At 45.5% G+C, this 27,530-nt stretch overlaps 1 protein-coding gene across 1 annotated transcript in view; it reads left to right on the forward strand.

Moving 5' to 3' along the window:
- The window catches only part of tenm2a (teneurin transmembrane protein 2a), a 135,788-nt gene that overhangs the window by 100,431 nt on the left and 7,827 nt on the right, over positions 1–27,530 (forward strand). Inside the window, exons 7-26 of the mRNA XM_068740384.1 lie at positions 3,396–3,518; positions 4,528–4,733; positions 5,395–5,590; positions 7,260–7,361; positions 7,853–8,047; positions 9,351–9,551; positions 11,076–11,261; positions 12,164–12,190; positions 16,306–16,452; positions 16,779–16,989; positions 18,700–18,819; positions 20,160–20,421; positions 20,683–20,950; positions 22,023–22,166; positions 23,299–23,548; positions 23,952–23,972; positions 24,119–24,348; positions 26,453–26,607; positions 26,905–27,006; positions 27,311–27,484. Coding sequence (XP_068596485.1) covers positions 3,396–3,518; positions 4,528–4,733; positions 5,395–5,590; positions 7,260–7,361; positions 7,853–8,047; positions 9,351–9,551; positions 11,076–11,261; positions 12,164–12,190; positions 16,306–16,452; positions 16,779–16,989; positions 18,700–18,819; positions 20,160–20,421; positions 20,683–20,950; positions 22,023–22,166; positions 23,299–23,548; positions 23,952–23,972; positions 24,119–24,348; positions 26,453–26,607; positions 26,905–27,006; positions 27,311–27,484 — 3,320 coding nt within the window. The remainder of the gene's footprint in view (positions 1–3,395; positions 3,519–4,527; positions 4,734–5,394; positions 5,591–7,259; positions 7,362–7,852; positions 8,048–9,350; positions 9,552–11,075; positions 11,262–12,163; positions 12,191–16,305; positions 16,453–16,778; positions 16,990–18,699; positions 18,820–20,159; positions 20,422–20,682; positions 20,951–22,022; positions 22,167–23,298; positions 23,549–23,951; positions 23,973–24,118; positions 24,349–26,452; positions 26,608–26,904; positions 27,007–27,310; positions 27,485–27,530) is intronic.

Raw genomic sequence — 27,530 nt, forward strand, 5'->3', positions numbered from 1 at the left:
CCTTCAGAATGTAGCTGAGAGAGAAGGCTGCTTTATTTATAGACCACATAAGTGGATATTGTGTGGTAAATTCAAAGAATTATCCCAAACGGCCTGGATATTGAGAACCAGAGGCAGCGCGCTGCTCGATATTAGCGCTTTGCCCGTGTGCTGTAAAACGCAGAGAAAGGTGCGAGAGATTCGTAAAGGAAGGAAGGAAGACTGACTGCGTTTTCCCAAATGACTGCCTTTTTGTGCCGCCGCTTCTTCGACAAAATGCTTCAACAAAATGTCTACCAGCTCGCTAAATGAGAGCCTTAAAGATGGGGGGGGGGGTGGGCCAATAGGTAAGGAGGCAGGGAGAAGACTTCCTAAACCAATTAGCAGCCAGGCTGAGGACCGGGGACTGGCTACAATTACTACACCTAATTGAGGTCAGAGTTGTTAATTTAGTGGTAAATTACAACAGTTAATATGCATTTATCAGGATGGCCATGGGAGACGGCGAAGAAAAAGTGTTTGCTTGTGTGTGTGTGTGCTCTTTGTGTTCGTGCCATTGCAAGGGATTACATGTAAAAACACGTAAGAGGCCATTTTCTGCCTCTGTGGTGCAATTAGAAGAAGTGCAATTGGTTCAGTGGGAGATGCCGCTGCTTAAATAGGCAATGATATGGTTGAGGTAGGACAGAAATGGGCGAGAGACATATGAACGCTGCACAGGGTGGAAAGAAGGGGAGGGAGGGTTTAAACGTTTGGCACATGTTTGCAGAGAGCAGAAGACGCTGCGCATCCGGCCACAGAGTCATCTTTCTCCCTCTCTGTCTGTTCTTCCTCCCACGGAGAAACGATTTGTGTAAATATTTCTGAACGTATGCAAAAAGCGTTCTCCTCTTGGACGTATGTCTGATTGCTCACGTTGTGAACCTCTTACTGTCAGAGGAAGAATCATCACGGCCCTCTTCTTTTCTCACCCGACCTGCAGTCAGTGGAAACAGGGCCACTCATGACTTAAATCCCCCCCCCCACTTGTGTCGCACTTCCTTATTTCATCCGTAGAGTCTCTTTATTCATCTTTTCCTCTCTTCTCTGCAACCTCATCTGCAGCCTGTTTTTCTTGCTCTTTTCATCCTCAGGGGATTTTATGTCGCTTAATATTCTCTCAGTTTTCTCTCTCTCGCTCTCTTCCAGTATTCTTTCTGTTCCTTTCCACCCCCCCCGATCCGATGAGGTTTGCACCATTTCTTCAACAGCTCCTGACCTTTGGCCTCCGCTACGAGTCCAGCTGCCACCTCCTCCTCTTCATCTCCCTCGTCCTCGCCCATCCATCAGTCCATCCTTTTTTTTTTTCATTTCTTTTTTGCTCACATGGATCACGTGTGCTGCCACTTTTTCAAACGCGTCCTTCATGGATGATACAGGCAAGCACTTTGGCTCTTTAAATTATGCATCAAGATTACATAAAAACCTCGTGAAGCAACTGATCTATTTTTAATCCAGCTCGTTGGCCTGTTTAAGCCGCTTCTGTGATCGCTCCGTGGATGTGTGCACACGTGTTGTGTGTGCGTGTTTGTAACGAAAAGACAGGCCTTCAAAAAAGTACGGCAGACTGCCTCATATTGTTCACACTGTGATTGCCCGGCAATTCAATTTAGATCTATTGCCGTGGAGTTTGATACAACCTTTCAATGCTGCTTGAAAATAGCAATTACGGCAATTATGATCCGAAAAGAAAATGGGAATTTATGGCGACCCGAAGCCCAATGCATGAATTTAAGCAGTTTTGCGTTGGATATAATGACACCCGAACAAATTTTAGGGTAATTTGTTAAGATGGGTGATGCTTGGTGAAGCGAGTGATAACAAGTGTCTCTCTTTGTCTCAGTCGTTCTTTCTTTTCCTGTTTCCACCTCTTTGTGTGTCGCTGCAAAAGTGACCTGTTGGCAAAGTGCTGGATTCCGTGCTCCCGTTGCTGAGGAGGAAGAGTGCCATCTATCGGCCAGGGCTTCGCCACCTCCCGCAATAAAAGAAAAAAGAAACTCATTTGGGAAAACCGCACGTGCACGGACCCTTGGACGCGGACGCATTCAGATTAAGATAACTGTAGAGCTGTCGGATTTATTCACCGGGATGACCTAGATTGAGCGCACCATCACAATAGGCCCACTATTGCTTACTCTCTTGCCGATTCAATGGGTAATCTTTCCATCAACTGCACCCCGTGATACCATCTCTGCTCGTGCGTGCGCTTGCATGTGTGCGAGGATGCGTGCGTTTTCTACAAGGGGAGGGCGGGCAGAGAAAAGGAGGAGAGAATGAGGAAGAAAGGAAGGAGGAGAACGAAGGTCAGCGTGATCAGAGGGGAGATGGCAAGAGAAAAGAGATGGTGGGAGGAAGGACACCTTAGTTTCTCTGTATTCTCTCATTCTCTCCCCTTTCTCCGCTCACCACAGCGGCTCCGACCCCCCCCCCCACCCCCCCCACGATGAAAAATAGAAAAGAGCTGACAGCGGAGGCCGGCAGCAGCCGAGGTGTCAGCGCTTTCCTTTGACCAGGAGCGAGGGGGAGAAGAGAAAGGGAACGAGAGGAAGCATAAAAAGGAATAAACAAAGAAAGCGATAGAAGGGGTGAGAGATGGGAGATTCAGGGTGAGAATCAGATTGCCCCCGACAGCACTTCCCAAAGCTCCGTCCCATTCTCCTCCATACTTTTACACTCATGCCTCAGTGTGCAACCCTTGGGCAAGAGGAGATCGTCTTAATGAGAGGGAGGCTGACTCCCGGGTTTCAGATGCAGATGTTGGGGATGAGCGCAGCAAATACTTTACGCACAATCCTGCACCCACACCCCACGAGCATCAGCGAGGCTCAAATCGCTGCACGAACGAATCTCCGGTATTTCATGTCTCCCATCTTCTTCTTTTTTTTTCTGGGGGTGGAAATACTTGGCAACAGGCTGAGGAGGGAAGTGACATCTGGGTGGAGCGAAGGAGCAGCCTTGCGCCGCCGTCACAAAACGACGCGGCAAAGGAGAAGGTAGAGGTGAAGGGAAAGGAGTGATCTCTTCAGAGGCCTATCTGTCACTGGCTTTTCACGAGGTGCTGCAAAGGTTTCCAAATCAGAGGGAAGCGATGCTGTCCCTTTTAAAGGAGCTGGCATGAGGTCGTGGTGGAGAATGTGAACAAAACGGGAGGTCCTGTTTGGGTTTTAATAGCTGCTTTTTATCTGCGCCAGCACGAGTATTTAACAGCAGCGTTATTTATGTTAAGGATGTGCTACGACGACAGATCAGACATGAGAACGTCGCCCCCCCTTGCGTTCATTTCCATTGATTAGCTTTCAAGGGAAGCAGATCCCTGGTTTAAAAAAAAGAATCCTCATCCTCACGCTCTCTCCGTCTTTCCGTCTCTTTGTGTGCAGCGATCAACTTGCTGGGTTTGACATGGCAGCTGAAGGCATCCGACGGCCCCGTGTTAAACAACGGACTGGGAGCCGGCTTGCCTGTCAACAGTGATGTGGCCACGCTGCCCTCTGGAGGCAGAGGTAAGAACCACAATGAGCCAAAGAGTCATCCCAGGAGGACGTGGCTGGCGGTATTCCCATTGTATGTGTAGGTTTTTATTTAAATCAGTTAAAAGAAATTAAATCAATCTGAGCCACTTTATGATTATTTTTCACTCAATACCTGGAAAATGCTCACTAAAATATTACATTCATTTATAAGTGGGGGGGGGGGGGGGGGAGCAGTCCCTGGGAAATGGGGTATTTACTCCTGAAATAAAGGCACATTTAAATATTTTCTTCAGTTGGAACAAAATTGCTCGGGATTGAATGCCAAAGAAGTCAGAAAGTAAAGAGAGACAATCTTTTTTTTTTCAAAAGGCTTTTTAATTGTTTCTGCTGTATGCAAAGTGTAATCGAACAGCCTCGCACCAGCTAGAATATTTCCATATTTTCCATGACGCTCTGTCTGTTCCTCTTTCGGTTGCTCCATCATGCTCTGTAACGAACGCAGTGTGTCCTCAGCCGCGTGTCTATCCTGTATTAATGAGAGGGCTGTTGTGTTCCCCAGCCGTCTCGGCCAGATGCTGCTGCTGTTCTTCTCATTGTATTGCCATGCTGCACACGCATACACACAAACAGTCTTTTTTCTGTCTGGGACCAAGCATTCAGCTGTTAGATGACTGACCCCCGATTGCAGGATGCTGTGTGTTTGCTGCGTGCGCTGCCTGTCATTGAGTCGGCTTGGAAAGCTGCGCCCAGCAGTTCTATCAGCTCGCTCGTTTCGGCCCAGATAACAAAGTCCACACTCCTGCAGCCTTCGCTGCAAAGGTGTCATTTTGCATCCCACTGTCAAATGTAACAACACTCATTTTACCATAATTGGCGGGGGCACGCAGTTTGCAGTGATAATGGTGCTCGTCCTCCGTCATTCAATGGCTTTGAATTTTTACAGCAAATTATTTTCCCTCAAGTATGATGATTAGCTATTGACTTTGGCAGTCGAAGCCTTCAATCACAGATTATGCAGTTTCTTTCCCCCTTGCTCCAGGTCCATGGGCCGGCCGGAATAGCAGCATAGACACAGGAAGCATTGACGTCGGGAGGCGGGCGACCCAAGAAGTGCCCCCGGGGGTGTTTTGGAGGTCCCTGCTCCACCTCAGCCTACCACAGTTCCTCAAGTTCAATATCTCCCTCAGCAAGGATGCCCTGTTTGGGGTGTATATCCGCAAAGGCCTGCCTCCCTCACACGCACAGGTAAACGACGGCAACAAATGCAAGTTAAGCGTAGATCCTACATCGTCTGCACCTCGAGGGGAATGGACTAATCACAGAATTATGCTTCTGTTCATTAGCGGACCCTTTATCTTCGTATTGATCAGCTAAAATGGGGGTAAAATAATTTCCCGTGCCGTGGGAATTCTTAAAATTCATATGCAATTCATTATAATCGTTTAAAAAAACTCATTTAGTCTAAGATTTGCACTCTAATTAATTTTTACAGTAATGTAACTTTTACTGCCTCTTATTAATTAAAAACTATTCAATTAACAGCAGATGTCATTTGTAGGATGGTATAATTGCATTCAGATAATACGTTCACTGCCTGACCCGACTTAACCGTTTAAAGTCCAGATGTGGCCACTGAGCAGCAGGAACCATAAAAAAGAGCTCTAAGACTGAAAAACCTTCTGATAAATTCGCCGGAACCCAAAAAGAATGGCAGCCCTCAAGGATCCATTCTATTCCATCCTTCACGCTTCCCTTCCAGCCAACCCTAATTCCCCCCCATCTTGTAATCTTCCAGAACTTTGGTCATTTTTCACAGTCTAAAAAGTGCCACAACAGCACTTTATCCTCACGTCTATTCAACATGAAACTCTTTCTACCTTTAACCCCCCCCCCCCCCCCCCTGCAGTATGACTATATGGAGCGCCTGGACGGGAAGGAAAAGTGGAGTGTGGTGGAGTCGCCACGAGAGAGGAGGAGCATCCAAACTGTGGTGCTCAACGAGGCTGTGTTTGTCCAGTACCTGGACGCCGGGGCCTGGCATCTAGCCTTCTACAACGATGGCCGGGAGAGAGAAACGGTTTCCTTCAGCACGAATGTCATGGGTAAGAAAGGGCCAGTGTTTGTAGGGGGCAGATAATATACAGGTGACGGAAGGGAGGGCAGATCGGGAGGTAGATCAGAGTGAGCTTTGCTGGGTGGAGAGAACGTTTGGAGGCTATCTTTTCGCAACCAGGGACACTGATTGAGAGGAACACTCCACTCGTTCACTCCTACTTTGTGACACTTGCAGCCGCACCATGAACAGATTATAAAGAGGGTTGTTGTTGTTGTTGTTTTTTAAAGCAGCAGAAGCAGAAGTCCTTTTTATTCCATGCTTTTTTTTTCTCTTCGTTGTCAAACCTGCTGCCTGCATTAACCACAGTGCAACACATAGCCTCCAGCCACTCGCCTCAAGCAGAGACAAGAGGCGCGGTTCAGCCAAAGTCTTCTTTCTCACTTCACACCCCAAGGTTTTTCTTTAAATTCATTTTCAAACTTGTACATTTCAATCCCAACAGACGCTGACGGGACATGACTTGAGGCAGTTTATGAGATTTTGTGCAGCTGCCTCTGGGGTCACAAAAAGGCTTTATGCAACTCTGTCCACAAATGCAGCTATCACCCCCCCACCCCCACATTACATGTTGATGTAATGTGGGGGTGGGGGGGGGGGGTAACTGCAGTCATTTTCCCATAGTTTGCTGAATAATTGACACATTCAACAATAGTTTAAGTGTCAGATAGGAAACGCAGGAAGTGTGTTTTTCTCTATCTGCCAGAACATATAAGGCTGAATTCATAATAATGCAGCCATTCGTAAACTTCTTATATAAGAGATTCTGGAATCACATCAATGGCGTTCATGCATCTGTGAAGAGGATGCATTCAACAAGCGACAACAAATCAAATGTCTCAAATGGGATCCGGAACACGACAAAGATGAGTCCAAAACAAGAACACGGCACCACTGCTAATTGGATGTTTTTTGGTGCATTTGCAATTGCAATGAGGGGATGGCTAAAAAAAAAAAAGAATCAAGCTAGATGACAGAATCTTTCACCATCAATGCTGGTGGGGTGGAGTCAAGGATTGGAAGAAGGGGGAATGAAGAGGAGTGGCGCTAGTGGAGGACGTGGCTGAGGAGAGGAAAAAGGTCTGAAGACATTGTGGAAAGGAAGACTGCTCCCTGTGATTCTTCCTCTTCTGGTAATTGGGTTATGATGCAAAAGGAAGTAGAGAGAGAGCTGATGTCATGTAAGCGGAGCAGCAAAGAAAAATCACATTAAAATGCTGAGCTGCATCAAGAACCCGCACATTGGTGAAATGTTAACGACCTTGGTGTGGCCCAGCAAGGATAAAACAGTCAAAGAGAGTCGAGAAGTGATAGCATAGGAGGAAGAAGAGGTGTTTAATAGCAGCAGAGGGTTTTTATGAATTCCGGTGTTGGAGCCTGGGAACGCGTATTTATCTGACAGTGTTCGGTGAAATGACGGAGGGATAATGGATAGACTTTCACAGAATGGCTGATTCAAAATGCATTCTCTGAAAAACGCACCAAGAAGAAACGCACTGGATCATGGAGGGGGGGGGGGGGCATTTGTGTTTTTGATCTGTCTGAATGCCTTGACTCGATGTGTCGCATCTTAAAGAGCGTGCGATTTCATCGAACGCTTTGATGCTCGCTATCGAACTTTCTCGCCCCTTCCCTCTCTCACTTTGTTGTCTTTGCAGATTCCGTGCAAGAGTGCCCGCGCAATTGCCATGGCAACGGCGAGTGTAATTCTGGCGTGTGCCATTGCTTCCCAGGATTCCACGGCATGGACTGCTCCAAAGGTAGTGGGCCGCTCACAAAATGTGTTCCCTCCATTTTAAAATCCCGCCACATCTAGACAGGCAGGCACATTTCATTTCATCTCCACCCAAGCCAGCGGAGGATTGGGAGAGCTAAGATGTCGCATGGCCTGAGGTGGAGCCGGGACAAGATGACTGATGAAGAATGTCAGCCCCCCCCCCTGAGCTAATGTCTCCCTGGCTCGGTGATCACCTGGGATAGACAGCTTTGATGAATAGTTTAGTTACCTCTGCCAGTAATTACACTTCATGCCATTGCCATTCTCCAGCCCTTTAACCACTCTATTTCTCCCCCCCCCGCACAGAGATGTGTTGGTGGGGTTGGGTGGGTGTAGATGTGTGTTGGTGGGCGGCAAAGCTTTTCAAGTAACCCATGAATCTCTAAGTAGCTTGCTGCTTTCCTGTTGTCATTCATGGTATTTAATTCCACCTCTTCCCCCCCCCCCCCCCCCACCCTCTCTCCGTTTCATCAGCGGCATGCCCTGTGCTGTGCAGCGGCAACGGCCAGTACGACAAGGGATCCTGTGTGTGTTACAGCGGATGGAAGGGCCCCGAGTGTGATGTCCCCGTCACGCAGTGCATTGACCCTCTTTGCAGCGGCCACGGCAGCTGCACCGACGGCAACTGTATCTGCTCCATCGGCTACAAAGGACAGAGCTGCGCAGAGGGTGAGAGAGCGTCGGGTTTACGATGTGGTGATCCTCGAAGATGTGGGAATGCTTCCTTTGTGTTGCCTGTCTTGTCCCCCCCCCACCTTGTTTGCACAGTAACACATCACCTGTATCCAAACACACACACTCCTTCTAACTCCAGTTATACGGCCCATCGTAGCATAATCTTCCTCTGACGGCGGATCCGTTCCCTCCACATATACAGATGAAGTATGGTGCCGCATCCAAACACGTCAGAGCTTTTATTAAGGGATGGAATTGCTTCTATTGATCCTTGTTAAGAAGGATCAGCCCGCCACATTCGCTGTCGTCGCAGTGATAGAGAGCAAGAGGGAGAAAGATGGAGTCACGGCAGCAGTGAGAGGGGAATATGGATGAAGAAGAAAGAGAGAGAAGGAGGGAGAAAAGAGAGCTCGGCCTGCCAGGTATGAGGATGAAAAGGGGACAAACAGATAAAGCAAAGAAAGGAGAACACTGAACAACTAAAGTCACGGGGTCAGAGGGCAAGGTCAGCATTTTCTCCTCTTCTTTTTTTTTCTCGATCTCCCTCTCATCCAATTTTTTTACTTGCTCTTCTGTTCCCAAATCTGATATTCATCACTACAGAGTTCTTCAAACAATTTACCTAGAGTGCCTGGGACATGAAAATCGATAGCTGTGATCCGGCGTTTCTGCCAGGCAAACAGAAACAGAGGGCCGGGGGTTATGTGTGAGCACATGCTTTTTCTAAGTATGTGTGAAGGGTTGGGGGGAGGGGGGCACCGATGCACAGGGAGGAGTAGGGGAAGGACGGCAAAGAGGACGAGGAAAGAGAGAGAGTGAAATTGGGAGCCATCGGGACATAGCAGTGAGATGAGACCAGCGGAGGAGTGGGTGGGCTCTTTGCCGGGAGGAGGTAATTTGTCAAATTGGTTTTCACTCAGTGCTTGGACTCAGAGCTGCCTGTCAACCGGGCAGACTGACAGTGTCAAGTTCTCCCCTATGTATTAGCACATACACACTAATGCATGCAGAAATGCCGACACCGAATAATGTGCCAGGCTCGCTGCTCTTTCAAAGTGGAGCACGGTCGCTGCGCTGCCCTGATTATAAGCCCAGCGATTCCTTATTGTGCGCTTTAATTGTCTAGTTATATGCCTGCTACTGTTTTCTTTTAAGTCATTATCTATTTGTGTATACAGAAGAAAAATCCAAATATGTCTCACGGTATGGCTCATAATATTTAATGACATTTTCTCCCTTGTGTTTGTTCATCAGTGCTTCTCTACTTTCACATCGCTATTCCTCTCTCTTAATGCAGTGGATTGCCTGGATCCGACGTGTTCCAACAATGGCATATGTGTGAATGGGGAATGCCACTGTAAGCCGGGCTGGGGCGGGCTCCACTGTGAGCTGCCCAGGGCCCAGTGCCCAGACCAGTGTCACGGCCACGGGGCCTTCATACCCGACACCGGGCTCTGCAGCTGTGACCCCAGTTGGATGGGGCCCGACTGTTCTATGGGTAAATATGGCTGCAGAACCAATCAAATAGCACAGAGCTTAGCTTTGTGTTCTGCCATACTCTGTGCTTTCTGTGGTTGCACTGCTAATTAGTTTTATATATATAGTGCGGAAGAGTATGCAGAAGTTATGAGAGCTTTTGTGCTCCAAATCCCAAATGAGCAAGGCAAGGAACTTTAAAACAATAAAATAAAAAACACACATTACAGCGATTAACAAAATGTAACCACAAATAGCAGACTATAATATTCAACCAAAGCAGCAACAGCATCCCAAACCCGACAAAGAGCACTGTCAAAGAAGCTGAAAGAGATATGCAAATGCAAAAAAGCACACAAAACACTCACACCTCGCCCACAGCCTCAAATGTAGCCCCCCCCCCCAACCCCACCCACACACACACACACACACACACATACACATACACTCTGCAACTAATTAAAAGCATAGTATTTTTAAACTACAGAGGATGTGTTTTTAGTAAAAAAAAAAAAAAAAGTAAAAGCCCCCTCACCACATGTTGATCTTATAGATCCAGATGGAAAAGCTTAAATTGCAATTGTCAAAGACGACTGTTGTAAATGGTGGTTAGCTATTTAAAATGTATTCCGTGCATTCCTGAGAGGAAATTCTTGAACAGGAGAGACCATGAGGTGTGTTTGCATAGTGAATAATGATACATCCAGATGAAAGATGAAATAATGTCTACATGACAAAGGAACAATAGAGGGTGAGGCTTGTAATTCTCAACTGTGTCCCTGGATGGAGTTTTTTTTTTTTTTTTAAGGAAGATATTGCTTTTGAAAGTAGCTGACTTCATGCTTCAGTGCGTTTCTCTTTTAATGAAATTTTTAACCTCTGTGATTCTGTATCTCAATAAAATAAAGCTGTTGAGCTACAACTGTAAGTGACACAAGTGGCACAACAACCAGCCTGGAAAATACATGCCGCCTCAGAATCACAATCAGAGCTCAGAGCAGAATAGCAATGCTTAACTTTAATAAAGACAACATGGCTCCACGCTGCAGGATGCCCCAGCAAGTGTGCATCAAAACATCTGTGCGTAGTGCATTTAATTCTCTCCGTGGGCTCCGACGACCTGGGCGGAATAGCGCATCTCGCCACATGCAATGATGCCGCCTGCAAAATCCGAGCCTCACAAACAGTGACTGTAATGGAGGCTTGGGAAATGAACAGTATTCACAAAACCATAATCACAGATTGTAGTTGGAGGTGTTTGATGGAGAATTGTTTGCGGTGTAATGCAGTTAAATTAAGGGTGCTTGACAGACTCATTTGACACTGATATTCAAACAGAGAACGGATTTCTTTTAACTTTTTTATTAGCATTTTGTTTTAAGTTGCATTTAAATAATTGCATATCTGCATGTAACTGGTCATTTTAATGCAAATGAAACAACATCCAACATAATGGGTGGAATGCAGGCATCTAAAAAAAAGTCTAGGCATTGACTTTTCAGTTCTGTGCGGTGTTTGCAACTCAAATCTTCCTTGCCTCCTCCAGAGGTGTGCTCCGTTGACTGTGGGACCCATGGGGTCTGCATGGGTGGAACTTGCCGCTGCGAGGAGGGCTGGACCGGTGCCGGCTGCGACCAGCGCGTCTGCAACCCGCTCTGTATCAAACACGGGACCTGCAAAGATGGAAAATGCCAGTGTCACCAGGGATGGAACGGAGAGCACTGCACCATCGGTAAGAGGCTTTGTGTGTTTGATGTGCATCTGTGTGTCACCGTGTGGGTATGCACAGAAACACTGGCACCCACTCTGCCGCTCCTCTTCACTCTGTTAGAGGAATTTGCAGGCAAAAGAGAGACTTTGGGGAATTCGAACAAGGGGAACTGACGTAAGGTGGTGGGTGAACCGGGAGGATGGAAGCTGACTAGAAAGGATTACAGCAGAGCACAGTTTTTAGGTTGCCTCTAAACTTCAGACCCAGGAGTGTTAGTCTTTATGGCCTTTGAAACGTTAAAGTTATGTGATCAAAGGTAAAACTCAGATCAAAAATATCCCTCTCACATGTGTGTGTGGGTGTGTGTGCGTGCGTGCGTGCATGTAGGCAACCGTGCTGGTGTGTGTGAGTGTTGCTTTCCATGTCACTCAAGTCGATCACCGTCTCGTACTGACATCACTGTCGCTGTGGATGGATGAGTGGCAGATTTATTTGATTCACCCAACTCAGTGCTTTGAGTCACAAAGTCTCACTTTCCTGTCACCACAAGCTGTGCGATTTCAGCCTGGTGAACTCACAAACAAACGCCCAAGCACATACAGAGCAACACAAATCTACACTTATGCGCATGCACGACAGCGCATATATAGGGGAATAACAGTCTATGATCCCCCCCCCCCCCATCAGAAAGTAAGGCAGCTTTCACTGCAGCATGAGCCCAAGATGAAAGGCTTGTCAAGCCTCGGCTGGGCTCTAAGGAAGCTTCACTAGCACCAGACACTCTCAGCGTTAGCTTATATCAGCTTGCCTGTTGTTAATATCGGCTCTGCATGATGTTGCTTGCATTTACTTTTAAAAACAATAAATAAATACATAAATACTCTCCCGATTGCTTACCTTTTGCACGTTTTCTCCCACTGCAGACCATGGGAGTATGATTGACAAAGCAGGTACCGTATCTAACTCTGCTGTTTTGTTTCTTAGCCTGTGGTGGTAGAAGCTGTAGCTGCTTCATAATGTGGGTTTTGGCCCGGCTTGGCTCTGTAGGCTCTGTGGTGCTCTCTGTCCGTAGCTTAGGGTGCCAGCCTCAATGATAACTCCCACTCCCATCCACAGCAGTGTGCTGCAGTGGGGGCGAGCTGTCATTGAGCTTAGATGTGTCGTGGGGTGCCGTAGAGCCCAGTGTGGTATCAGCAGTGTCGGGAGGGGGGGGGGCTGTGTTGTGAATGTGTGGATGTGCATGCGCACTGACTTTATCCGATGTGGAAACACAAACACATAACTCTGCCCAGGTATTCCAGTCATGTACTGCATAAACACAGCTGCTTCACACGAGGAGAAAATAACGAAAGCCATAAAGAACTTTAGAGGTAATTGGTGAATTTCATAGGCCACTGATCCGAGGCCTTAATGTGATGTCAAAAAACACAGAGCTAGTTTGTGTGTGTGTGTGTGTGTGGTGATTGGGGTATTTGTGGCAGTAGCCGCGGCCATGGTAGAGTGGCGATTACATTTATTTTGTGTGCATGCGTGTGTTATATTGTTTTGCGTGTGACTCAGCGAGCAATCAATTGCAGATTTTCTATCTTTTCATCAAACTTATCTCCCTTCCCCTCTTCAAAAACACAACAACAACAACTAAGTAATCAGATCATATGAAGATAAATCGAGTCCTAGTTAAGGTTAAGACATCGATGCGAGTGCAGCAGGGCGTGGGTCTAAGGGCCAGTCGTCTTCCTGCGCACAGCGACAACACTTAATGGATGCGGCCGAACCTCTGTCGGAGCGATCGCCTCTGATTTGCCTGCCAGTGCAGGTCCCTGGAGAGCGGTTGAGAGTGTCCTATCACCCTCTACACTTAATGGAGTAGCTTTCATTGTTTTATGAAGAGCCAGCTCAGAGGGGGGGGTGGGGGGGGGGTAAATCGCAGGGTTAAATAGGGAGGACAGAGGGGGCGAGTGAGGAATAGAGAGAGCCAGAAGGGTAGAGCGGCAGGTCAAAGAGCAAGTGGGCTAAAGTAATTAAAGTAATTTCTGAGGTAAGTTGTTAGGAATGGGGGCAGATGAGAGGAGGTGTGTCAGAGACAGTGCAGAATGATCAGGTCTATCTTTGAAGCAGTGCTCTTAGAGTTATTCATGTGACCTTTACTTTATGACCTTTAGAGGAGACAGATTTGAAGTGAATAGAGAACGGTGGAGCGATTTTAGAACCGAGACTCCACACTTTCTTTTATGCACTTTGTTCTCATCCTTTCCTTTTGTCTGTCTCTAACACTCTTCCTCACATCTTCCTTTTACACAGTATCTAACAGCTCTGTGCAGTCATATATACCCACACACACACACACACACATGCCTCACAAGAATGTGTGTGTGCTGACCCATAAGCCAAGGCAATATCTTCTCCCTTTTAAAGGTGTTTCATCAGAGTCCAGCTACATTAGCAGGGAGGGAAGACTTAATAGTTTCTGAAATCCCACCTTATTCAGGTTAGCATGAGAGGTATTGACCGGACCCTGGCATTAAAGAGAGAGGCGCCTCATGCTGGCCTGCCCATGCAAGCCGATCAATGCCACTATGGATCGTCCTGTCCGGGTGCTTCATAAGTATTTGGCTGCCTTAAATGGCAACTCCATTTAACAGGCAATCACTGCTAACTGCCTTTGTTCCCCGAGCTCAATACTTGGGGACAATCTATTCCAGCCTAACTGTTAATACAGCATCAGTCCCCTGATGCAGAAAAGGGTAATAATTAAAGATAAAACATTTGATTTGATTCCTCGTGTTGAAAACGTGGTTTTTGGCTGCTCCTGACAAGCCCCCCCCCCCTACCTGCTTCATGGGAGTTCATCAAAGATGCTGCTTTGTCCTTTGTTGACTTTCCCTAAATGCTAAGTGTTTGACACACATATACTGTGTGATAAAATGACAATCAGGCTGAAATCCCTGTTAATTTAGCCGCGGCTGCGTTTTAGATCGCACTATTTGTATTCATAATGCATGGCTTTATTGATGCAGCGATTTGTTAGAGGGCAAAAATCCTACAAGCACATCTCGGTGAAAATATGTTCATTAATCTACTGAGCAGGACCCCAATGAGAAGCTTTTCATATTCATCATCTCTGACTGGGTTATTTTGTCCTTCCTCGCTCTTCGTCGGCACACCACTACTGAGTGGGAAATGTCAGGTCGTATGATATCTCTCGGGTGGGCTGTGCGCGAGTGTGTAAGTGCCTTGTGTGCATGTGCTATTGTTTTATCGGTCGACCTCGTCTGTGCTTCTATCTCCCGTGGATAAACTTAAGAGTGTCACGTTGTGCTAGCTCGTTTATTGAAGAGGAAATCACTGTGACAAGTTTGTTAGACGCCCCCATGTGCTGCTCGAGTAAAACATTGTCTTTGTGTCTCACCACATGCGTTTCCACTTCCCCTGATAGATGATAATGTGGCAAACATGTCTTGTGTTAAAGCAAAGGTACGACGTGTAATAATGACAAACAGGCCAGGAGTTTAACGACGTTCGTGAAAAAGGCTATGAGGGCAGAATTGTCTCAGAATATTATTAAAAATGTGTATGTGATGTTATTTCTGTAGCAGGTAGACTCAGCATCATGCCAGTCATAACTGTTTATATTGTACTGTATAAAACAGGATTGATGTGTTAAATATATAGTTTAGGTCAATGTATTTTACCCATTGGGGTTTGAGTAGAGTAGCTTATGCTGAATGAAGTAGAACAGCAGCAGAGTCAGGGGTTGATGTGAAATTTAACTTGGACTTTGGGCGGACTGCGGCCATGGCGTTGGGTTGACATCTTAGCGTGAATACAATTTTTTTTATTCTTAATCAATGGTGGCTAATAAATATATATTAGATCTGTATTTTGAGCTGTAGATATTCTATTATCCCGATGTTTACCTCAAAGCTATGTCATGTGTTGTTGCTCTGGTTGGTTATCCATCTAAATATAAATGTGTCCAGAGACATTTTGGTCTGTTTCGGTTGCTAATAATATAAAAATGTTACCGAAGGTTTCCCCACTAATACTGCAGTGTTGCCTCTCTTGGAAATGTTGTGTCAATTCCAAAGAATAAAGATAGAATGTTGTAGTATCACAGGGGACATTGTGCAGAACCTTTTTGACTTTGCTCAGTAATGTCCTGGATACTCTTGGCATTGGCGACAAGATTCTACAAAGTCACTGCTCACAGCCAAGAAATCGTCCTGCACATACTGTAGTGCCACCACAAAACAACTAGTGTGTTTCCACACGTGCTTTTTGTAGCATGCTCATACTGACGAGAAAAATAGAACGGTCTTGAACTCATCTAAAAGTGCAAAATGTCTGTATTTCCACAAATGCAAAACTGCGCCTTTCATTTTTCTTCAGCAGTACTGCCAACCAAAACTTGTCAGACATTACTAGTGAAAATCTCTTACTATGCTCTCTAATTGCAAATTTATTGATCCGAACTTCTTAAGTGTTTGCTTTTCCTTGGCCTAAATTCACTCTTGAGTTCAGCGTGGCCTTGCTGTGCTCATTACAAAACTTTCTTGGCTCCATGGCCTCAGATTCTGGATTCAGGACTTTTTGCATAAGCTAAAGTGAGGGTTTATTAGCTCAAACACACACACACACACACACACGCACACACACTCCATTGAACATAATCTCATTCTCTCATGAGAAAGCGTTACTCTCAGGCCATCAGAATCCCATTACCTTTGCTGAATCATAAGTAGGAGAGAGAGAAAGAGTGATGATCGTGTGAGCCTCTATCAAGTAAGTGTTCTATCCACCTCTGATCACACGTACACACACACAGAGGCAGACATCCCAGTGTCGCACATGTAGGAAGTGTGAATGAGAATTGACCTGCTGAATTAGTTTTATTCTTCAGTGCTTAGAGTTTGCTAGCAGACGATTATTAGAATAAATGAAATAAGGATAAGGATAAGAGCGTGTATTCATCTGTATATCACCAATGAAAACAAACAAGCATCATCCCTGCCCTTTTTCCTTTCCTTCCCACCTCCCTCCTCCCTCTCTCCTCCTGTCCTAATAGACGGATGTCCTAACTTGTGTAACGGGAACGGGCAGTGTACCATGGGGCAGCAGAGTTGGCATTGTGAATGCCAGACAGGCTGGAGGGGCCCCGGCTGCAGTGTTGCAATGGAGACTTCCTGCGCCGACAACAAGGACAACGAAGGAGGTGAATTGGGAGGAGAAGGAGGAACATTTGTTTTAGATTTTAAAGTGGAGCCCCTGCTAAAAGTCCTTCTTTCAGAATAAAAATAAAAATAAGAAAAGCTTCTGAAGGGAAATAATGAGAAATAATGAATTAAAACCAAAAATAGAAGTCTCTTGAGAAGAGCCCTGACTATGAATGAGAACATTTTACTTTTCTCTTTGAGACAATCCATGATTATTTAAATATTAAATCAAAAATAGAAGAGGTCTCTGCAGTTTTTTGGTATTCCTTGCCACTCTTATCATCATTTTGCCGGTGCTATTTTATTGATTTATTTTACCTCTCAGATGGACTAACAGACTGCATGGACCCAGACTGCTGCATCCAGAGTCCATGTCAGAACAGCCCACTGTGTCGGGGCTCCAGAGATCCTCTGCAGGTCATTCAGCAGAGGCCCGTGTCCCGGCCCCGTGTTCTCTCCTTCTACGACCGGGTCAAGATGCTTGTGGGGCGGGATAGCACCCACATCCTGCCCGGGGAGAACCCATTCAACTCCAGGTACAATAGGAAGGCACAGGCTGCAGTCACAGGATGAGAGATATACCAGACAACCTCATACATTGACACCTATATAGAAGGCACATGTGCATGTTTCATTGTGTTTGCCATTAATGTGATCAAAAAAAGATTGTGCAAATGTAATTTCTTTAGCACTTGGACTCATTTTTAAAGCGCTTATAAATATGGGCAAGTTTAGTAAAATGGTGTAATTCCACTTGAACATTTTGGGAGTAGTGTAACTACAATTCAAGAAAAGCACCAAAGGAAACACAAAAGATGAACATTGCTAATTGAAAAGGTTTAAAAACTGTCCATCCTCATTTGTCAATGTTCTTAATGGTCTAACAGCAATGAGGATATCATTATCGTCGCTGTTATCTCTGTTGTTTTCGACACTTTTGACTCTTCGCTGCCCTCTTGTGGTCGTGTCGATTTCATTGCAAAATACACATGGAAAATATGTGGGGCCTGGTAGAAACACTGATGGAAATAAACATTTGGTATTTATGTTGTTGGTAAATGCAATATGAATTAGACTCTAATCCAAATTTGCCCTGCAGGATAGTTCAACGAGTGTGATCTGTGATAGATGGCCGTTTCTGTCAGGCAGAGAGGACCCAAGAAGTGAACTTGGAGAGTCTCTCTCTCATGATAAATCAGACAGTGGTTACAGATTGCATGTATTTACGCTGGTGATGATGGATCTTTCAGAAGCAGAGCAGTGTGAAAAATAGGTTACCATTGCTCAGCCTGAGCTTTTCTTGGCAATGGAGCCAGACTCTGCTCTGTGTTGTCTCCATAGTCTCATCCATATGCACGCTGCTTCCTATTAACTGTGTTTGGAAATACAGTATTTACCATATTGGGATTCCTCTAATCTGTCTCTCTATATTTTCTTTTCTTAATTAATTTGCATTATGAATATAGACTTTTCTCTGAATTCAGGCCCCTTAAATAGTTTAGGGAAGCAGTGCACACAATATTGTGTAGAAGCGAGTGTCTTTAGTAGAAATAATTGACTTGAAATCTCTAAATAAATTTACAGCGATACCCAACACGTCTAAAGTGGGAGAATCCTCAGCTATGAAACAGATTGTTCGTTTTTTAGTAATCCCCCAAAAGCCCGATTTATGCTAATGATTATTTGCATTATTTTGTTTTAATTGTCTTCTGTGGAAGATCACCGTGTCCACCGCTCTAATTGTGGCTCCACAGGTTTTTTTGCCTCGCATGACTTCCTTGATTAACTGATTTGATTTAGAACTTTTGACTTGGACTTCAGAGCGGCTGACAGGGCCGCCCGAGATCTTAACAAATCCCGCAGCCGAGGCAGATCAAGCAAAGACGTAGATTTATCAGAGCTGGAAAAACTCTGTCCAAGATTCTTATTTGAGAATCCAACATCAGACGTTTCTAGAAGGAACTAACACATCAGTGTGAAAACAATGTTGCTGAACATCATCAACTCACACACACGTCCATCGACACTGGCATGCTTTGTTTACATGAATGATGTGCGCGAATGTGGATTCCGGGGGGGGTTGCTGATGGTTTCTAATTATTGAAGAAGACCGGACGGAGCATTGAATGAACGAGTGAATGGGATGATTGAATGACAGAGAGATCAATCACTCAAAATCAAAAGGATTGATGGTTTTCATGTTGGACCATCGCCCCCCTCATTCTGCCTCTTCTGATTTCTTCCAGTTTGGCATCTTTGATCCGGGGTCAGGTGTTGACTACAGATGGAACCCCGCTGGTGGGGGTGAATGTGTCTTTTGTCAGCTACCCCCACTACGGATACACGCTGACACGGCAGGATGGAATGTATGTACAACAGCTACCCAGCACTACTTGCTGAAACTGTGAAACTACCTCACCACATAAATCTGTATTATTCGATTAGATTAGATTAGATTGGATTAGATTATGATCCCATGAGGAAAATTAGATGTTGCAGCCACTGATAATTAGACACAGCAAGGGAAGGGGACTTCAAGAACAGATTTAATGTATTTAAGAGGACAACACAGATAAGGATTAAAACACTGCTATCTCTGAGTTAAGGGTATGTGAAAGAAGAGCATAACCATTGTGAAAATTAAATACAAAAAAATTTGCTGAAAGAAAAAGAAAACGCTATATAAACGTAATGCATAGTACCGGCGAAAGGCTTTGGAATAAATGCTGGTGTTAACTTGATCATGGTTCATCCCGTATGAATAGTAGTGGACCGGTAGAAGAGGGTTCTGCAGAAAATAAAACATGTTGCAATGTCTGAAAGAAAATAAGGGAAACCTTTAAGCCAAACAACATTGACATTGTGGATCTGTTAGAACCATAATCATTGGCCTTAACAGCCACTACCCATACCTGTCTGATTAACTCACCTGAACTATCTCTCTGTTTCCTCTGCAGGACTTCCACTTTCTGGGGTAGTTTCTAATTTGACTTTTCTGTCCGATTTTGCCCCTACAGTTTCTATTTGATTTGAGTCTTGCTAACATCCCTGACATCTGTCTTTAAAATGTGATTCATTGGTTCCGAAGACAGATTTCCACTCGTTTAATGAGCAGTTTCTGCACTCTTCTCCCCTTGCCAGTGTTTTCTTTACAGCATTTTCTCTCAGTTCGGCCAAGTTGGAGCCGAATGATATGAATCCAATAACATTTAATTTACCTTGTATTTCAGGAACACTCTCCAGTACCACTGAGTTCTGATCTGAATGAGCATGTTCTGATGTTCCTGATTGATCTTGTTTAGGTCAAAGATCTGCTCCTGTTTGTTGTTGTTGTTGTTGTTGTTGTTGTTGTTGTTTGTGCTATGCTAAACGTGTATATGACCCATATTAACCTCTAAACTGCAGCCCTTAACCATAACTTTGTGATGATAGATTGATATAGAGCATCTAATAAAATACGATTCTTTATATTCTTCTTTCCAGAACTTTAGCTGTTGTCTCCACAGCCTTTGTAGAAATGTGATGAAAAGCTTTTTTTTGTAACATGGCTAAATCGTTTTGCACCATTTATTCCAGGATTTTTGTTGTCTCTTTTAAATGGGGAAAATATTAGTTAAGAAGCCAACACTAATAGTGCATGAGTCCATCCAACACAGCACTCCCCACATGTTCCTTATTCCCATCCTCTTCTTGCAAACCTCTCCAGGTTTGACCTGATAGCTAACGGTGGTGCATCACTGACTCTGCGGTTCGAGCGTGCCCCCTTCCTGAGCCAGGAGCGCACCGTGTGGCTGCCCTGGAGCCAGTTTTGTGCTATGGACACTCTGGTGCTTAAGACAGAAGAGAACACGATCCCAGGTTGTGACCTGAGCGGCTTCGTCAGGCCTGACCCTCTTGTGATTGCATCCCCTCTCTCCTCCTTCTTCAGCTCCAAGCCAGGGGAGAAACCCATCATACCGGAGACACAGGTGCGGTACCCCTGACCTCTGGCAGCCGGCTAATCTCCCTTCTGGCTCCCTCGCTCTCTCCCCACTCTCCTGTCTCTTGTAGCTCACCTCCTCCTTTCGCTGCCATAGCTTTACCCCCTATATTTCCCTCCTTATTTTTTTCCATTGTTTTTTCTCTTTTCTGTCCTTCAGCCGTCAGTGGAAGCGTGACCCCCATTACTCCCTCTCCCACTAATCCCCTCTAATCCCCCTCCCTTGTCATCTATTCTCTTTGTCTTCCAGGTGCTGCATGAGCAGATCGAAGTGCCCGGCACAAATCTGAAACTGTGCTACCTAAGCTCCAGGACGCAGGGTTACCGCTCCCTCCTCAAGGTGACCATGACTCCGGCAGTGGTATCTATGGGCCTGATGAAAGTTCATCTGATGGTAGCAGTTGAGGGCCACCTTTTCCAGAAGTGGTTCCACGCATCACCCAATTTGGCCTACACCTACATCTGGGACAAAACCGATGCATACGGGCAGAGGGTCTACGGGCTTTCTGAAGCTGTCGGTGAGTGGAAAGGACGGGTGGGGATTTGGGTTTTTATCAGTGGTTTGGAAGCTTTTCCAATGAGGCTGCACTGGATATGACAGAGGGAGCGAGCACTAATTAGGAAGCCTGGAGGAGAGATAATACAGCCGGAATCCCTCCTCCAACCACTACACAGTCGAGCCACAGCTAAGTGCCTTTTTTTCATATGTCTATTTTTCATTGGAGCCACGTGTGCTTCAGTCAGCCAGCCGTAACTGCGGTGAAGGGTTATTAGCCATCAGGGTGTGTTAGCAGTTAGCTGCTGGAGCAGCAAGCATGAGTCCAGGGGGGCCTCAGCGCCATTACATTCTGCTGTCACAGTCGCTCACAGATGCTGTCAGCCAAACACCGCTGTCAGGCCACAGATGCAGTGGACATCTGGGGGCTTCGGTGTGGACTGAAATCATGGGGGACAGACTGTTTGGGAAATTAAATCCACTCAAAGACCCCACTGGTCCCTAACGTAACCTCTTTTTTTATATATAAATCAGCTTTACAGTGAGGTTATGTTTTGGTAAGTATCAATTCAGCTCCAAGTATACTCACCATTAATGTTTACATTGGAGCTAAAGAAAAAAGATGCTGGCGGCAATGCTCTTGCTTGCAACCCAGGGAGCTGATGTAGCAAACACTTTTCCTTTTGACGGGTAGGAATGTAACAATGCATGCAAACAATCTCAACATCTGGCTTTTCTGAGCTCGTTTTCCATCCTTTTCTCCTTCCTCTATCCAAATTGCACGATTCTGTTAGCACGACGGGAGCATATTGTTACCACCGGTAGCACTTTCACCTCGTGTTCTGGAAGTTAAAGATGCACCTGGCAGTATGTTCAATCAACGGGTGTTTTTTTTTAAACTAAGCAGAATGTAAGACTGTTAGGTGTGAGCTTGTGGCACAGGTGCTAACTACGGTAGCTCCTTTCTGTATCACACATGTCATAACTTAAAGGAGGTTCGGAGGTTATGTTCCGACAATGTTTCTCATACAGAAAGTGTTTCATTATTGTGTTCTTTGTTTTTTCCCCCTCTCCTATACCTCTTCTATATTTAGTGTCAGTGGGCTATGAATATGAGTCCTGTGCCAGCCTCATCCTCTGGGAGAAGAGGACAGTCATTTTGCAAGGTTACGAACTGGATCCCACCAATCTGGGCGGTTGGTCTCTTGACAAGCATCACATCCTGAACACACGCAGCGGTACGTGCAGACATCACACTAAATCAGTTCTCAATGTTAGGTGGGGTTATGTCATTGTCCTGGGTAAAGTTTGAACCGCACTATTCCTCACATGTTTCACGTGAATATGGCAGGTTTATCTGTTTGCCCGTCAGCAAGGTTGTTTTTTTTAACGGGAACAACATGCGATGACTTGCTTAGCTTTGCTCCCTCATGCTCTCACATCAAACTTACCAAATGGAATTGTGCAGCAACTGTTCTACAGCAGCTTCTAGGACAGGCAAGGGATTGAGGTATTGGGGCAGAGGTGCATTTTTCTCAAACTGATTTGATTCCTGTGGCAGTTTACAGAGAATATTCCTCAAAAAAAAGCCTGTTTACAAACCCTACTAAGGTGATGCCATGACCCTGGCCTACTCAATCAAAAGTCACCTGTGTGTCTATAGCTCTTACGTGAATGCATCTTTCCTCGGCATGCAGGCACGAACACATTAATGAATCATCTGCAGCCCCAACAAAATCAGTGATTGCATGTCTGACATGTTTACGAGCAGATTTTCTTTGCCGTCCGTCTTCGTTCATTTTATTTTTCCCCTCTGCCGGGGTCGGCATGTTGTATTTTACCATGAGCTAGATATGTATACAGTATAGGATCACATACAACTGTGACACAAATCTGATTTGTGTCGAAACAATTCTGAGATATGATTTGTGTCACATGAAGGCAAATAATCAAAATGGATTCGTTTGAGCCTAATGTGAGGACGGCATCAAATCACATGCCAGTAAACTACAATGATTGTAGACTGTTGTACATTTCAGTATCCCAAAAGATGGATTCATTAGTAAAACAAGTCTATAGCCACGCTAGCAGCTAAAATCTATCATCAGCAGGTAGCATATCAATGACGGATGTCTAGCAAGAATAATGAACAGCATGTTCACCATTCTAGTTCAGCATGCTAAAGCAGAAATAGGTAGAAATAGATTGTATTTCATGTCCTTCACAACTGCCAATATTGCCAAGTGTCTCGCTGACTGATGTCCCCAGAACCATGAAGTGAACACAGTTAAAGTTAAAACTCAGAATAGTCCCAAAAGTGCTCGAACTAAAAGTAATGACCCAGAGCTTCTGCACCCTCGCTCCGTACAGGCATCCTTCACAAGGGAAGTGGGGAGAACATCTTTGTCACAGAGCAACCCCCAGTAATCACCAGCACCATGGGAAATGGCCGGAGGCGCAGTATATCCTGCCCCAGCTGTAACGGCCTGGCAGATGGCAACAAGCTGCTGGCACCGGTTGCCTTGGCGATGGGCGTTGACGGTAGCCTTTATGTCGGCGATCTCAACTTCGTCCGCAGGGTCTACCCGTCAATGAACACAACTGGCATCCTGGAATTAAGGTGAAGCACGAAACCCAAACTCACGTTTGAAAGAAAGTAGGGAATAAGAAAGCAGATTGAGATTTAGAGGATTTCTGAGGGAAAGACATTCAAACACGAAGGACTGGGTAGATTAAAGTGTGAAGATGAAGAAGGGAAAAACTGCATGTTTCCTCTTCACAAACACGGAGGATTGCATCCCCCCTTGAAACGGAAAAAAATAAAGTGAGACACTGGGGACGACGACACTGAAGTGGAATATAAACTGCACTAGATACCCCCCCCCCCCAGTGTTTTTACACATGGTTAGATTTTACTGTTCACACTGCAGCCAGCTTTGTGCCACTCTCTGTAGGTTGCTCTCGTCAGACTGTGTAAATTAACGTTTGTTTTGTTGTGCTTTTCCTCATTCTTGTCCTCGAAGGAACAAGGATTTCAGACACAGGTAAGATGAGGACGGAACAGTTTGTTGTTATTATATTTTAGTATACATTCCAGTAAGAAAAGTACTTGAGATCATTTTCGACAAAGATTTAAAAACAAGCTCTTCACTGACGTGATATTTATTTATTTATTTATCTGTCTCCACAGCAATAACCCAACCCATAAGTACTTTCTGGCGGTCGATCCAGTAACTGGGGCTTTGTTCATCTCAGACACCAACACTCGCAGAATTTATCGCGTTCGCTCATTAACGGGGGGCCGTCTGCAGTCTGACAACTCAGAGGTGGTCGCTGGGACAGGGGAGCAGTGCCTGCCCTTTGATGAACGCTGCGGCGATGGCGGCAAAGCCATTGAAGCGACACTCATGAGCCCCAAAGGTGAGCCGCGAGCCACATGCCCCCCCCCCCCCCCCCTGCTGTCTCCTTTCTTTCTGTCCTCTCTTTTTTAGCGTCACAGCACCATCTTGTTGTTCCACTTCAGATTTACACAAATATGGGCTTTGGTGCTGCCATTAACGCCACAGACGTAGAGCAAAACAAATCTCTGCATTTATTAAGGAAGCTGGAATAAAGTATCACCGGCCCCACATTACAAAAGCTGTGTAAATAGAGCTAGAAACCAATCTGAGTAGAAAAATAATACTTTAATAACTGAATAATGATTTTAGTCACTTTAGTCAACAACAATTCTTGGCTTTCTGTGATTCCTGGCACAAAAATGCACAATTTGTAGAGTGTAAATTGAATGACTTTGTGCCATTTTTGTTCAGATTACATAAATGTATGATAATTTCAGCTTTGAAGTTTTTACAGGCACTTTAATTTATATGAATAATCTGCAATAACAGAAATCGTTCCTCACCAGGTGGTGATGAAAGACTAGCAGGGACCAGTACCTCGTATTTATCTACGTTACAGAACCGCGGTTACGCTCTCAGAATTGCGTTGAAGGCAGCTCTCGAGATTTTTCTGGTCCAGATGACGAATTATAATAATTGTTGAGAGCGGCTCGTATGGCGCAACAAATGAGTTTGAGTTTGAGTTTATTTAAAACAGGGACAATACATATCGATGAACGTTTACGCGTAAATATGTAAGATTATAGCCAATGGCTAATTTCCATCTGTAGTCCCTTTGACATCAACAAAGGTAAATGAAGGCGATGTAGGCAGGGTGGCTGCAAAAGTACACAAAACTTTATTCAAGTTGAATAAATACTGCAATGGGGGCTGTGGAAGTTAGTATGAGTTGTGTGTGAGGTTGCATGAATGTGTGAGATAATATGCGATGCATGTCAAAAAGAAAGACCGCGAAATCACCAACAGGCAGCATGGCTTTGGGAGTAAGCAGCAGCATCCGTACCTGCAACAACTGCCACTGTGATTACTGATCGCAGACACCTGATGACTGGGGGGGGGGGGGGGGGTCTGTGGCCAGGTGCTCCAAATTACTTGATGCCCAACTAAACTCCACCCATCTGAGGACCTGCAAGGCAGAGCAAACGCTATCCCCCCGAACACACTGCCCTGAAACGCTTATATTTCTGGGTGTTTCCTTCTCGTGCAGATTTGAGCAGAGTGTGTGATCTTTTTCACATTGTGCTCATCATTTGCCTCCAGTAACGCAAGACGGAGACAGAAGGAGGTTATAAATCAGGTTAATGGTAACCTTGATAATGGAATGATTTCTGCGGATCGCTAGCGCTTAGAACATTGTGACACCAAACTGTCAAGGATGTCATGCTGTCACAAATTCCTGTCAGTGACACAAGTGTGTGTGGAACTCCGGATGCTAGTATGCACAGAGCGTGTGTGTGTGTGTTTGTGAGAGGAGGTAACAGAAGACAAAGATCCAATGGCTCCGTCTTTCCGGTTCCAGACAAAAATCAAGCGGCACACATCAACTTGTCCTCTTGTCTCTTTCTTCTCCATCATTTTTCGCTGTCTCTCCTTGCCTCTGTCTCTCTCGTTTGCTGCATTCCTCCGCCCCCACATCTTCTGTCGCCGTGATTCTCTTAACATCTAGAAGTTATTTTGTGTCAAGCAAACAAACGCACCTGTCTGAAAGCGTGCCTCCTCTCAGACCGGCGAGGCTGACACAGAAACACAGTTAAATGCTAAAAAAAAGGAAAATGATTGCGGAATCTAAAAATCAGAGGAACGAAAATAAGCAGCGAGCAGAGACGAAGGAAGGAAGTCGCTGCAACAGATCGCTTTCCGCTCTAAAGGGGGAGGAGAATGAGCTCAGCGCCACAGCCCCATGACTCATCCGAAAACTAACACTTCTCTAACAGTTCAAAGCCCGGCCCATCAATTTGCTCCCTCTCATTCGATGAAGCATTGAGCCATTCAGCTGTCAGGGCTGCTATCCATTTGCAGACTGATGGAAGGCGTGAAGTTTAATTGACTCAAAATGTCTATGGGTCGCCTGAATCCTTTGAGTTATGAGTCGTCACTCACGGTGTGCATCTACACTTTGGCAGGTATCGCGGTGGATAAAAATGGAATGATGTACTTTGTGGATGCCACCATGATCCGTAAGGTGGACCAGAACGGCATCATCTCTACCCTTCTAGGGGCCAACGATCTGACTGCCATACGACCACTGAGCTGCGATTCCAGCATGGACGTCGGCCAGGTAGGAGGAAGTGCAGATGAGACGAGAGGTGTTTTGGCGTGACGCACGTCAATCTAAAAGCCCTGTGAGTGCTGCTGCGATAATTGCATGGACACATGCCAGCTCGGAGGTCAGCCGGAGACTGATTTAGGAAGGGATTAAAGAGTCCACTGATGAATGAATGGATCAAGAGGGAGTTGGGACAACAGTCACTTAAAAAAATGAAGAAGAGACCGGAATTAACCTTGGCATCCTGTCAAAACGCCTCCCTGGTCGTAGCTTGTTTCTCATTTGTACATTTTTCTTTCTGCCTACCAGGTGCGTCTTGAGTGGCCCACAGATTTAGCGGTGAACCCCATGGACAACTCTCTCTATGTCCTGGAAAATAACGTCATCCTACGCATCACTGAGAACCACCAGGTATGGATCACAAGGTGGATCGTCACTGCAAATCCCTGAAGGCAGATACTCACTGGGCTTGGTCCGGATTTCTTTTTTTCCCCAGTTTGGGCTTCCTCCAAGCCAAATAGTAGGGAAGTTAAAATCCGAATATAGTTTTCTAGGTTTTGCAGTTGGAGGCAGCGTCACTGCTAAATTTGCTTGAGGGATATTGTAACTTTCTGAAATGCCATTTTCTTTTTACGGTTTATTTGTAAAGCCGCTCCATCGTCTCCGTTGTCTTGGGCTATAAGATGTGATCATAGATCTCTGTTGCTGCTTCCAGGTGAGCATCATAGCAGGTCGCCCGATGCATTGTCAAGTACCAGGTATCGACTACAGCCTCAGTAAGCTGGCTATACATGCAGCCTTGGAGAGCGCCACGGCCATCGCCCTGTCCCACACCGGCATCCTCTACATCGCCGAGACAGATGAGAAGAAGATCAACAGAGTTAGACAGGTATGAGAGCCCAGGCTCCATTTGCTTTCTCCTATGATTGGTCACT

The sequence above is a fragment of the Brachionichthys hirsutus genome, chromosome 6, assembly GCF_040956055.1.
Source record: "Brachionichthys hirsutus isolate HB-005 chromosome 6, CSIRO-AGI_Bhir_v1, whole genome shotgun sequence".
Lineage (NCBI taxonomy): Eukaryota > Metazoa > Chordata > Actinopteri > Lophiiformes > Brachionichthyidae > Brachionichthys > Brachionichthys hirsutus.